Below are 14,377 nucleotides of genomic sequence, written 5' to 3'. Positions count from 1 at the left end.
AAGAACCTGCATATTTAAGCAAAATTTCAGCCTAAATTTACATCACAAAATAATTTTTAAATTCTTAAAATATTTGCTTGAATTTCCTTGTAAACACACTTTATGTAGCAAAATTGGAATTTACTCTACAAATCAAGAGAGACTGGTGTCCCACACAAGTTGGAATTCATGTTTATGAGTTCCGAGTGTTATCTTATTTTCAAGACAAGACTCAAAAGTCAAACAGCAGCTCAAAGCTAGCACAGTTCTTGGAGGTTTCTTTAATCTTTTTTTTTCCCTTTTTTTTGTTAAATGTCAGGAACAGAGCAAAGATTTACAACTGCTTTTAAAATGAAAACTACGTCTATGTTATCAACCCCAACTTCACCCACTTCTCTTTGACAAGTTAGATCTTAAATCCATGCTCTCACCTACCCCCATCTTCTTAAAACACAAAGAGCTCACATCCATATCCTCATCTTCCCAACTCTCCTACACATTAGGATTCCCCACCTGCCTCAACTTACCTACAGCTCCCTACGTTATCCCAACCCAACCTCTTCCCTCAACACACCCAGAGCCTGGCAGCTGCTACGTTGGTGTGCTGGCTCACTTCAGGGTAGGTAACTCCACTCCAGACTTCTTGTCCAAGCCTGTATGTACTACATAGGATACTCTTAACTTGCAATGAGTTCATAACTCAGGACTGTTCCTCAGTCTCTTACCACTTATTTCCAACTCTGCCCAGTGTGATTTCTTTCCGTTGGCTGCTTCCTCTGAGGACATAATTGTGTACATCCTCCGTGGATCAGGTGGATCGTACTTTTCCTTGGGCATTCCTGTTGAGACAAAAAGACAAATAATTAAGATACTACATAATGAGACTTCTTTAAAAGGTAATTTCCATTTCAGTTAAATTTTATATTGGACATTCACTCCAAATACTTTTCAAAACTTCAGATAAAGATAACCCATGCCCATTTACAAACTTCACTGAGTGGGAAAGACTGCTATAAAACAGAAGAACACAGATTCCTGATGCTCCTAGAATGGCAGACAACAGCCTAAACCCCCACGCAATTATTTAACAAAATCTGTAAAGCAACATAAACATTGTGTCCTGCCACCTTTCATGGGTATATCACTGTGTCCTTCAAAATCAATCCATCCTACTGCAGGCTCTTGGTTCTTCAACAATGAAACTTCAAGAGGTGATGATCACCACCACCAGATTCTCCCTCATACAAACTATGCAGAAAACATTTGCTAATAACCTCGACTATCTATCAGTTCCAGGTTTACTGCAATTCTCAACTTTTCACACAATTCAGCATCCAAGAAAAGAATTAAGGTTTCAAAAAGATCCTCAATTCTTTAAGTCTGCAAAGTGATAGCTTTTGATTCAACCCTTATCTTACTCTTGTCAACCTGAAAATATTCTACCTGAGGTAGACCTTTCTGTCACTTTCTTCAGCCAGGTGTTTAACACTGAAATTTAACTCCATTTCTCTCACTCTCTTTCACATGATTCCTGGTAACTTTACAAAAAACATTTTTTAATTTCTGATCTCTTTTTACCACACCAAACCATGGACCGTGAGAGAAGTAGCAAAAATATGTCTCTAAAAAAAACCTCCTCCTTCCAGCTTTCCTGTACATTAACATACTCGCACAGTTTCACTGCAAAGATGGGGAGGGGAAAGGCATTCCTGGCTCCATAATAAAACCCTGTACCATACTCCTCCCTGCACCATGAGCTAGCTCTCCTCTGTCCCAGGAGAAATACAGCTGGGTTTTAGGCAGTTTAAGAGGAAAACCAGCTTACATAGATGTTAACTAACTAAATAAATAAATATAAATATTATATTAATTTACAAATTAGTTCCGTGTTTCCAAGTTTCATAGGACTTCCAATATAAATCGTGTTTATCAGAAGTAAGAGTCATGCCTTTGCGTTACCCTACATATATCTAAGAGCTTTTATGGCAAAGATTTCACCATCTTAAGCTGCCACATGCAAATACATACAGAAAGGCACAAGCAACAAGCTATAAAATTATTTATATGACATAGAGAAATTAAACAATACTGGCTCAAATCACATTTACAAACACATTACAAGCAATATTATGCAATTATTAAGCAAAATACATTACAGAAATATTATAGTACCACCCAAAACCACTCAATAAAGAAGCAGCTATACTGGTCAAAATCATGAGCACACCTACCTACCAGATCTTTTAAGGCTTTCTAATTTTTTCATATCCCTGGACAAAGTGAATATATCAGAAAAGTGTTGTATAGAGAATAAACAAGGAGTAACTGTTAGTAAATTGAGACTATCAACCTTGTTATCTGTTTATTGAATTTACTGGAAAATGTTTACTCTGCATGTTAAAAAAACCAACATAACACCCCACACCCAAAACCTTTCTGTTAATTATGCATCTTAATTAAAATAAAGCTTTTAAGCACCACATGCTTACTTTAATACAACAGCTCTTTTACTAATTCACACTCCTTCCCTTTCCCACCCCCACTACTGGTCAAAAACAGATGTCTGCAGTGAAAAGAAATTCCCCTTTAAAAAGTGAATTGTGGGTAAAAGGATGAGATTATAAATAGCAGCTGGGTGGAGCTTCTTAAAGAATGAAGACACTTGAGTACCCAGGGTACTAGAATCACCAAGTGTAACACTTTCTTCTTCAAACTAAGCTAATTAAAGGAGATAAGACTGGATTATAACCACTGGAAAGGTAAAAGCGTAACTTCTCCCTGCAATAACTATGCAACTAATGCAATAACATATGGCAAAGTAATGTATTGAGCATCTCTTCTGAAATTGCTATATGTAATTATATATAACTGACAAAGACCAATACCACATAGGAATGCTCCAGTTTGACAGGAAACATTTACCTTCCTCGGTCATTTGATGCTTTCTCTTCCTGCAGCTCCCCGAATTAATAAATATGTTCCAATTTTTCAAGAAGTGAATCGGGTATACTAGAGACAGAAATCTCATTCAGTACAGAAACACGAACGTTCCCCAGAGCACACTCAATCACATGCACTAATTAACAGCCTTGCTGGTACCAGCAGCATCTCGCTCCTCGCTACCAGAAGAGGATGACATACTTTTCCAGTGGGTTTTGTTAATGTGCACTAAAACAATTAGAGATTTAAGAATTTGAGGTTTTAACACTGGATCCTGGTGACCCCATGCTCCCGGCCCATCCATGGCACTTACTCTCCCTCTCATTAAAGTTCCTGCTCTTGATGGTTTTCCTTTCTTACTGCTGCATTTCACAGTGGACAATTCCCTGCTGTTCAGGATTACCAGGAGCAAAAAAAGCAGCAAATGCTCAAGAGCCTCCTGGCTGAAGGAGCTGCTGATGACCGACAGCATCACTGGCATCAGCCACACCAGAACACCAAGGATACTGTCACACCAAGTGTTAGCGCATCTTCATCCATCACGTAGAGCTCGAGATTTCTCAGGATCTGACAGCAAGGCTACATTTGGGTCATATTTCACAGGACATAAAACACAAGCGCAATACCTTGAATTGCATTTCAAAACTTCACAGCACGGAGTAGTTCAAGAAAATCAGTCTCTTTTACAAATCACTGTCTCTCCTCCTTTCTCCACCTCCCCAAATCCAAATTTAGAGCCTGCTGAGCTGCTGCAGTTAAACGTAAAAGCTGAGGTAAACATCAGATTAAGTGGTACAGTTTTGTCAGACTAAAGCAATTTTTAGTAAGACCCATAAAATGCTGTCAAGCAACCTTGGAGCCATTGATAACTGCAGCTTTAAACTATCATGACGATCATTTTCAAAAGAGCTTACACCACCTGCAATTTTCAGTTGCACCAACACAGATGGTGGGAAGCACCGCTGAAGATCAGGCTGTTATCACGTAGAGCAAGTTAGTTCATAAAGGAGAAAATCTTCATGAACGAAGATATGACAGGGATGCCCAGAACACACCCCAGACTACACAAATTTAATGAGGAGGACATTTAAATATGTTTGAATGCAAATTAAATTGTTTACTATCTTGTACCATGTTATTAAAGCTGTTATTTAATTAGTTGTAAAAACAGAAGGGCTTGAGAGCTCAAGAGGAGCGTGGCCATTCCCACCCTGGGTCACTCAGTCCCAACGCAGAATTAACAACCCTTACCCCAAAGAAACTGAGCTAAACAAGGCCAATGAGGTCAACAGTGCAAAGGGTCTGACGTAGGGAATCGGGTCTCGAGCCTTCAGCGCAGACACGGTTTTAAGCCCTTGTTTGCCCAGAGGGTACCGAGAGAAAGGCGGTAGGACAGGGCAAGGGAGAGCAGGGGCAAAGACCCTTCAGGGAAAGGTGCAGGGCAAGGATGTTGAGGATCAGGAAGAGAAGAGGAAAAAATCTGAAGGTTGTAAAGTCAAGGGAGGGCAAGCTGTTAGAAGAAGAGCTGACAAAGCTGGCTAACACAGCAGGTGGATGACGGAGCACTGGCTCCGGCTTCCCTGGGGAACAGACCATTAGAGACAAAGCCAAACGTTCACAGGTTGAGGTGCACCTGCACCGATTGCCGGCTGTCTCTCCAGATTAAAGCAATGAGTGCACTAAGGTGATGAACAGCCAGGCTAGGTCTTGTTTCGGAGAACTGTTCTGGACAAGACGGGGTGTGATTACCAGCAGCCATGCGAGCTGGTGTGCTGCACTGGGGACCAGCCGCAGCACCAGTGCCGTTCAGGGTACGGTGTCAGGAGGAGCTGGTGGCCTCGAAAAGAAGGAGATGCCTGAAAGCCAAGCCGGTTTAGCTACACTGCTAGCTGTAGAAGAATGAAAAGAGTTCAGACCGTTGCCTGACAAGGCTTTTGAAATGGTAAGTCTCCTAGGCTATAGGTGTGTGTAAGGTGGAAGCTGGACTATGAGGTAGTTAATGCTCTAGGTGACTATATAAACTACTAATAAATAATGCCTCTAAAATGGAGAAAAGGTAGTCTGGGGAAACTGCTTTGAGTGACAGGGCAGGGAAGATGGTGACTTTTTTCCTGTCCTTCCCTTCTGCCATTTTTATAAAATTGAAGATGATGGGGAGAAGGATTTAATCAAAATAGGTAGGTGAGCAGGGGGTTTTTTTGAGAGTAAGTAGTAAGTTGTTTTTGGGAAAAAAACCCAACAAAACCATACACCCCACACAATGGAAAATACTACAGCAGCTCTTCATTTCTTGAAATGCTTTCTCTAATACCTCAGATAAACTAACTCCATCTCAAATCTGTACTGTACTGTATCTTACTGTAAGCGTAGATATCAAGTTTGCCCCAAAACTTTCCTAGAAACATCAGCTTCTTCCATATCAAAATTTAAATTAGGCAAAGAAAACGTGAATTCTAAAACTTTGTAGAAAACAAGGAACAAGTGAGAGCAGCATGGGTTAGTGTTCAGACAAAACTTTATCTGATCTAATCAACTATTCTGAAATAACTATTTCAATACTTACTAAGCAGCATCTACAAATCCCATTTACAAATATGTGAGTACCTTTAGAAATACCTCAAGATCCGCTATGCTGAAGCATTGCAACTCTGCTTCTGAAACATCTTGACACATGCTGATGACTTCTTTTGACTTCCCCCACCCTGCTCCTTACTTGATATTACTTATCACTAAAACTGACGTAAATCAGAAAATAGCCAGGAGGGGGAAGTAAACAAAGTAGCACCACACCTGATCAACTGCAGAATTACTCCAACTTCTTGCTACTTTAATTAAAAAACAGTGAATAAACTATACAAATCTAGATCTAATAAAGTTAGAAGTAACAAGATAACTGAAGTATATTTTCCACTTACTGATACAGTACAGTATTATTTACCAAATAAATTACTTTTGCACTGCTGAAAAGTAGGACAGAAAGCACTCTATAGTACTTCCTATTAATTATAAACCATTAAGCTGCTCAAAGATTTCGTAAGAAAATGATAGCACTTATGACAGGCTCGGGGTTTTTTTGTTTTGTTTTTTTTTTCTTTCTTTCGCCAAAGCCTAATACTGGAAACTCATCCCAGACCATTCATTTGTAACCTTGTGCCTTTAACCTCCTTTCCATGCAATCCAAAGTTGCATTTAAAAATGGGTTCCAGTGACTTTCCCCACAAATGTAAGTGTTTCTTAAATTGACTGATATGTCTTGAATTCAAAGTTAATTTAGGATCCTCCTGACCCCCCCACACCAGCCACTTGCACTGTGGTTTTACAACACATGAAGCAGAACTAAGCTGGTCCTGCTGCAGTTCCTTCCTCCCCAGGACTGTGTATTTCCACTTCACTCTTGCATCAGCACTGACTTCTGTCTGATAACAAAAGGAGCTGGTGAAAAGAATTAAACCTGCAAAAGCTAAAAGGGAAAAAGAAAAAAAAAAAATTGAGGGAGCCTAGCTTCCAGTATTATTATTCCTGTATAGCAGTAATGTATGTGTGGATTTGCAGCACAACTGTTTAAGGGACTGAAATCAGGACAACATAATTGTCCTTCTGGCCACACCTACCCCAAATCTCTTCTTGCACAGCAGGAAGCAAAAATCTTGCTTCCAACTACCCTCATCCATGTATTAGTTAAACAGTAACACTGAACAAAGTCTGAAATCCTAACTGAAGTCAAAGTACACTGCTTTTTAGGTGACTTAAAGCTGTAGCAGTTCTAGCAATGTATAGGCTGATCAGAAATGCTAGCCTGTATTTAAATGGTTAATCTCTGCTGTTGAGCTTTATTAGAATGAACAGAAATGACTGCCTTAAACTCCAAACAGTGACCCTCTTCAAAGGGAGAAGAAGTACATCTAAAAGATAACTACTGTACTTTGGAAAAAATTCTTTCATAGTATTGTATTTCAGTTTTTACCATAAAACTTAAGATTTGGTCATTCCCACTCAAAGACCCACTACCCATTCTTTAAATGAGTGCTTTTCTAAAATGAATCAAGCTTACTGGTTTCACCTTCCTGGCAATGGTGGCACTTTACTCAGCAAGTGACAAATTTCTGTGGGAACTTAATTCCATTTCAGCATAAAGTCCAGGCAAATGAAGCAACAACCCTGCAAAAACAGACACTGTCCCTGGCTGGGATGACAAGGTGCGACATCTGTCATCTCCTCACGGAAAAGCAAAAGAAGCTTGAACAGCCTTATGATAAAGGTCAGTCCCTACAGAATGTACACACTTGTATTGATGAGTTGAGTCAATGACTGTATTTATCCTCCATCTATACCAAGCATGGGCAACAAACTAGATAGTGATCTTAATAGTGAAAAATGATGGAAAAAATATTCAAAGGCAAGATACCCCAATGAGGAAAGGAAGCAAGCAAGTACCCAGCACATCCCAGCTAAACCTCAAGTTTCATGTGAAGTAAATTTAATGTACTTCCACTAAACTCTTATTTAAAATTATTTGGGACCACCCTGCCCCCCCAGACACATAAAACTTAAACTAGAGAATTAAATGGGTTTTTATGTATGCCTGATACTGTTCCTACAAAGCCTTTTAAATTTCATGTCAATCCTATTTCTATCTGTGTCTTGTTCAGAATACACTAAATTGAAACTTTGGTTTTTAATAAAATAAATCTTAACATACACCTACAGTTCTGAATTTCCCAACTACTAGCAGGTATACACCATATAATGGAAGAATACTCGCATTCTTCTATGAAATATAGCTTCTGGTTCTATTTTGCTACAATGCACAACTGTGCAAGTAGATAAACCAAAGTTCAGAAATGCAGGTGTAAGCCACCACCTAAAAGAAAAAAAATATTAAATAAAGCTTCCTCAGATTAGAAGAATCCATACTAAAGCACATTAGAACTAAAATTACAATTATTTTGATGCTGAATAAACAGAAATTTTACGACTTGCCTATCTATTGAAACACAATGTTACATTTAACTTTGTAGGAGTGAACAAGGTTGCTCTATTGAAATATGCACAACTAAAACATCAGTGTTGCAAGAAAACACAGATTTTTTTTTTTTTTTCCCTACTAGTATGTTACTTCTAGATAAATATCAAGTCCGTTGTGTAAACACCTATTATTTGTTGACTACTGCAAACATTCTTGGCATTTTATTTAGAAAAGGCTGTTCAAGGCTTTTTGGTTTTGTTGGTTTTTTTTACAGTAAGTATATAGTATTGTAAAAATAAGACTAGGAAAAATCCAATTGGGAAATTAGCTAAAGGGTAACACCTGAATTTTTCAGAATACATGCTGTGAATTAAAAATCTCCTTTTACCTAATGTGGGGAGGGATGGTATGTAACAGCTGTGTGCACAGGCAGAACTGGAGCAGCACAAGAATGACTCCTGAAACACTCCTCGCCCCCAAGAGACTCAACTATAATGTGTGGGAAAGTGTCAAGATCCCTTTAACCCAATTTATGGCTTAATGTTGGAATAATCTAAATTAAAAAAATAAAAATGCTGTTGAGTCAACACATAGTCAATTGATTCATTCCAAGTGCTTTTTCACTTGGTACGATCATATTTTAGTGGCTGTTAGCATATTAAGATTTAATGGCTTCATCAGGGAAGTAATGCTTCTTCATCATATTTTGAGGACTTCTAAAACTAGAATTTTACATGACTGCCAATACAAAACCACAAGTTACCCTTCCTCTTTTTCAGACTTAGATAATGCAGTAGGATGTGAACATGCATTGCAACTATGTAATAATAAATGCAAGATTCTGATTAAGTCAATACACGTTAGTTCATGTGAGTATATCTAAAATATAACTAATCAGATGAGTTATTTGATTTTGCATATATAAGTTCTACTACAGAAAACTCAGAAGTTGACAAATGCTTTAATAGTCTTTCAAAAAATCTATAAAGCTGTAAAAGTTCTGCAAAACCCTTAATCTAGCTGAAGCTGACTAAAATGAGACATAACCCTCCTGAAACTTAAGAAAAGCAAAGCATCCAGGTTTGGATCAACCAGGTCATAAATGTCAGAGGATATATTTGCTGTTTTCAAATCAGGAAGACTTGATTAGACTATAGAGTTATATAGCACCGACTAGATCAGGCTTTCAATTTTGTTAAGTCCAAAAATCAGTCAATTCATATTTTTAAGACGACTGTATCATTAAGTTTTGACCTGCAGGTATTTCAAATTTAATTAAGGTTTCTTTGTCCTTCTTCACTACTTGTTTATAGAAATGCAAACTGGCTGGTTATAAGGTGTGTGGCAGGGGTAGGGAGGTTGCCATTCTCCAAACCTCTACTTCTCCTCCTGCCCAACCTGCCACCCCTCCACTCCACTTGCAATCACAATTTCCTATCAGATGAGCAACCTGCAGCCCGGTATTTTAGTGGTGTACATGTAACCCCCTAAACCTTGGAAGGCGTGAAAAAACTTATTTACCATAGTTTCACTAGTGCAAAGAAGCAATTTTCACTTCCATGTTCAGTTGCTATGAAGACCAGTTTGGGTTTGAAAGATAACTCTAAAATGGTCAGAAAATAAAAGGCAGAATTCAGCACGGAAGTCCTTGACTGCTCCATCTTCTAGACAGACCTGCAAGATAGATCTATTTTATCTGACTCATGATAAAGAACTCAAATTCCCACCCCTTACCCTGCACGACATCTAATGAGCAGAAATACTATATCCAAATGTTCTCAGTGTAGCATAGACATAGCACAGATGATTAGAATAGTTCTTAATTATCAGCAATTGTATGTAATTATGCCTATAGTGAAAGGCTGCTGTATACAAAACAAACATTAACACAAAACCACATTGCAAAGCAAAGGCTGACCTTTAACTGGTATCCCTAGAAACACTTTGGCTAGCTACCGAGTACTATACACATTCAGATTTTTGCATGTTCTATTTTAGTGTATTCTGAAATACCAATACATTAAAAGATCAGTCAGGTTCACTAATTACTTTAAGAATTTACTTGCATTACATAATTATATACTGTACGAGTAAGATAGAACCTAAAAGATCAACTTTAACAAGAAGAGTTCTGTTGTAAAACATTTAGCTTCAAGTTTTAAAAATGCAGACAGGCAGTAAGACCAAGGCTTAAAAGCTTCACCTACAAACGTCTTCAGAAAGCTAACGACGATGGTCTTACACTCCAAAACGTTAATACATTACCAACTCTCACTCCACCGGTTGTGTCCAGACAATCATATTTAACAATTTAGTTATGATTCTTTGTGATACATGGAACATTAATTCTTGTTGAGAGTAACTTCTGCACAATTTCTTATCTTGATCCAACTCAGTAAGCTATTCTAAATATTGGCATGTACACCACAACATTCCTTACCACATTTTCCTTTATGCGTCTGCAGAACACTTACCACATTTCTGTTGTTTTGTGGGTGAAAACATGAAGTCACTGCACAAAACATTATTCTCTTTCTTAGCCTTGCAACAGAACTTAGGAGTAAGAGATAACCTAGCTATTTTAAATGAAGTTTGGACACGAGCTCATTTTCAGCATTCCTGCTATAGATCTGAACGAGTGCTTGACAAGAGATGCCAGTATCTAAATCCAAAAATCTCTGCCTTCCTAAAAAAACAATTTCTAGATATTTAAATGCTTGTTAATATTAGAGTTGCTAACCTAACTGAAGTTCAGGATATTATAGAACTTGTTCACACAGTTCGTGCTCTACCCATCTAGCCACATCCTGATAGAAGCAACCAGACTATTCATAGATTGTTTTTACTTCAAATTAAACCAACAAGCCTGAGAATGTTGTTCCACAACCATGCTCTTGTGCAGCAAAGCCAACCAGAGATTTCTTTCCTGTCCCCATGTTCTACTTCATCACCTCCCTCCGTTGTGTTGATGCAGCTGTTTGTGAGACAATGCTGAAAACCAACGATACCCAGCTAAGAAAGTGGGGTTTATTGTTGGTGGCTTTAAAAACAAACAAACAAACAAACAAAATCACCACTTGAGCCACGTCACTGGTTGGTTTTCAACATTACTCCAGCGACAATTGTACTGATGTAGATTATGTGAAGTTAATGAGCAACCAAAGTAGCAGCTTTCCAAGTTCTGCCACTGGAGAAAAGTCCTGACATACTACACCAGAAGAAACCACGGGGTGATCCCACTGCTCCCTGCCCAGAAAGCATCTATGCCATGACTGACAATTACTGTACAAGCAGTCCTCAGATCTCCAGAGGTGGATCTGTCATGATGTTCCTCAGCAAAGCAAGGATTCCTTTCTAGTTTTAATTATTCTTCACACAGATAACTTGTTCCTAAAAACTCTTGTTCTGAAAGCACTCTACTTACAGATGAATTGTGATTAAGGCAGCACTTAAACTCCTCTATCTCAATCCACAGGACCTTTGCTTTGCCAGGCAAAGCTCTTCTGTTGGGTGGACAACTGTTAAAACGTCTTTGAAAGAGTATTAAGAAGTGTTAATGCTCAGAGTTTGGCACAAAACATCTTAATACTTTTTATTACTTAGCCATTACAATGTTGTCTCCTTGTTCTGACAGGTGATACATATCAGATGGTGCACGCTCCTAGCTGTGTTTTGGTTTAGTTTTAAGCCTTCCTGTCTTTGTAGGTGTCAGTTCAATGTGGTTTGAAATGATCTGTCTCTGAAGTGAAGCTAGCGCTTAAAGTTGTTGTTTTTTTTTTCCCTGATCCCTGACTCTGCAAACTGATCTATGCAGAGAAATACTTCTGTGGAGCACCATTTAAGTCAGATCAACTTGCAGGATCCACACCTCACTCATCAATATACTCCAAAATAGCTCGGGCAGTAAAGCTGTAGAGATTATCTGTAATATGCAGTATACTAAATTATGGTATATTCATGGTCTCCTACCTATGGCAAGATGCTGTACCCTAATGACATGAGCTATCACTCACATTGCTTCAGCATGTTCTAGAAATGTCCAGTCTTCAGGCTGAAACTGCTGCCTTGCTAAGGAAAGGGGGAAGCTCAAAGAGCTGAAGGAGGCCTTGGAGATGCTGGTATTATAAAATGGTATTGAAACTTTAGGACAGTCTTAAGGTAGGAAGCTGCTTCACTTGCAGAATAAAGGTTGCATATCAGGAACGTGAACTAAGACACACAAGAGAGCTATCAAAATATCCAGGCTGAGATCACAACATCTAGATGGCAGCCTGCATGACATACCTAACGGCTTTCCCAGTCTAAAAAAAAAAAAAAAAAAAAAATCAACCTTTTCCTGCAGAGCTCCATTATAGCATAAATCAGAATACTAAGAGCAAGTATTTTAGTTCTAAAGTAAACAACTATGTATGTATTTTCTGCTCCTTGATTCCTTCACTTAAAAAAAGCCCTCTGAGGCATTAACAAAAGGATTCATGTTGCAGTCTTACAAAAGAAAAAACTGAGTTGTTGCCAGTTTTTTTAAATAAGCACCATCTTGGAAGTGTAATTAGTAGCTCAAAAGTACACGTTAAGCATTTAAACAGCTTTTTCCATGGGACCTGCCTAAGTATTTGTAAACTCTTTAAGACTTCAACTGCAGAAATCGCTCAATGTAGAAATTGTGAGTGCAGGTCCCCAAGCTTATGCCAAGCTTTCCTGTTAAGTGGACTTCTACAACCCGATTTCAATGTAGGAAGTTAATTTATGTCACTTAATACAATGCTAATAATCTTGCAGGATATTGTACAATAATCACACTTCCGAGTGTGAAGCACCAACACTGAAAAAGGAATACAAAACAGATGAAACCCTGCAGTGACTCAGTTTGAGCAACTTATGTGTAAAGCTTTCAATATTACACCATGAAGAAGACTTAATTTAGACTGGTTGCTGTAATGTCAGTATTTTGCCACCAAAAGTAGTGTAAAATCTCAATATACGGATTAAAAAAACCCAGATACATTGTAGGCAACAGGGCAAGGGTCAACCTCTGTCTCGTGCAACTAGGACTAAAATCTAGAGGTAGGGTCTGTTGAGATTATTCTTGCAGGGTTTTAAGGTCAGTGGTAGTTTTTTCAAGCTCATCATATACAATTGTAACCTTTGAATACTATATATTTCTCCTAGCAAGAAACCCTATGGAAATAAGCGACAATTCTTGTATATTCTTTCAATTCTGAAGACTAAAAGGCATCTTCATTCATAAAGATACCATCTGTGTATAATCTCTTAATGCAGCGCCATTTGGGCCAGGGAAGTAATGGTACAGACTGCATATATACACGTGTGCAGACAAAATTACATGACAAAACCAGACAATAATTTAAAACCCAAGAGTCTGTTAACAAACAGAACAAGGCCCTCTGCAGCAGGGACTGCCTGTTGTAGCAGGTGCTGCACAACTGGAAGGAGGAATTCTGGTTCACCACCTGGCCTCCAAGGCACGGTGGTAATCCAAATAAGACGACACACTGCACTACAAACAAAAAACCTTAGCTTTTTGGTGATAGATTAACAGGACCATTTTTATTTACACTGCCATGCTTTTAAAAACAGATGCTTTTGTTCATCTGTTGGGAAAGACTTTTCAGTTTGCTCAATCTTGGGAGCATTCGACCCCATTTTAAAGACAGCGGTTTCCATCATGAACACTGCACTTGCTTAGAAGAATGCCTTCCTAGTATCTAGTACAGCCTGATCTTAATGATTTTTACCTTGAAATGTAGCACGCTCATTCAATTTGTGACCCTTCGTAACACGTTTTCAAGTCTTCATATATAAAATGTCAAAAGTATTTACCTGCCCATGCAGTATTACAGTCTCATCTATCTTTATATTTCAGTTCTTCCTCTAAAATTCAAGCAAACAGCCTGAACACATCAAGACTGTATTCAGAGTTCAACTTCAAAATGCAAACAGAAAAGAGATGCATGGTAGTATCCTTTTTATAAATGGACTGCTCCAAGCGATTCAGGTGAAAAGTGAACAAAGAGTTAATCCAAACGCGAAGGGCTCCATTTCAGTAATAGCATGAATAAACCCCCACAGAAGGCTTCATTGCTAGCAGCAAACTCCACAGAGTCCAGATGAACCAGCAGGAAGAACAGAGGGTGGATAATCCTGTAAAATTACCCCAGTGGAAATGTTGATAAATTCCCAATTACGAGACCTGCTCTAGAATGAAAAAAAAATGCGAGATACAATACAATTACCAGTCAACACTTGCATATCTTTGTATTTAAGCCAGACAAATACCACAGGTATTTCTTAATCCCTTGAATTTTGAATTAGTTACCCATTATGGCGAAATCTAGATTAAGAAAATAAGCCCCAGAAATCAAACGAAAAAACAGAAGATCTGCAGCTCCAGTTACAAAGCAAACACCCGCCTGTGAGGTTGTATTTTCAGTAATACAATTTTCTGTGCTTTTGTGGAAATAGAGATATCTG

The 14,377-nt window shown here is 38.4% G+C and overlaps 1 protein-coding gene across 2 annotated transcripts in view; it reads right to left on the bottom strand.

Moving 5' to 3' along the window:
• Positions 1-14,032, bottom strand: part of CNOT6 (CCR4-NOT transcription complex, subunit 6) — a 28,629-nt gene extending 14,597 nt beyond the window's left edge. For both annotated transcript variants that reach the window (XM_010578899.1, XM_010578900.1), the window contains exons 1-2: positions 13,727-14,032; positions 705-818 (exon numbers count right to left, since the gene is read on the bottom strand). In XM_010578899.1, coding sequence (XP_010577201.1) covers positions 705-816 — 112 coding nt within the window. In that variant the 5' untranslated portion in view covers positions 817-818; positions 13,727-14,032. The remainder of the gene's footprint in view (positions 1-704; positions 819-13,726) is intronic.
• Positions 14,033-14,377: the final 345 nt, after the last annotated feature.

Source organism: Haliaeetus leucocephalus, unplaced genomic scaffold (genome assembly GCF_000737465.1).
Source record: "Haliaeetus leucocephalus isolate CR32 unplaced genomic scaffold, Haliaeetus_leucocephalus-4.0 Scaffold656, whole genome shotgun sequence".
Classification (NCBI taxonomy): Eukaryota; Metazoa; Chordata; class Aves; order Accipitriformes; family Accipitridae; genus Haliaeetus; species Haliaeetus leucocephalus.
Note: the sequence above shows the minus strand (reverse complement) of the source record. Positions and strands in the feature narration are given on the sequence as shown.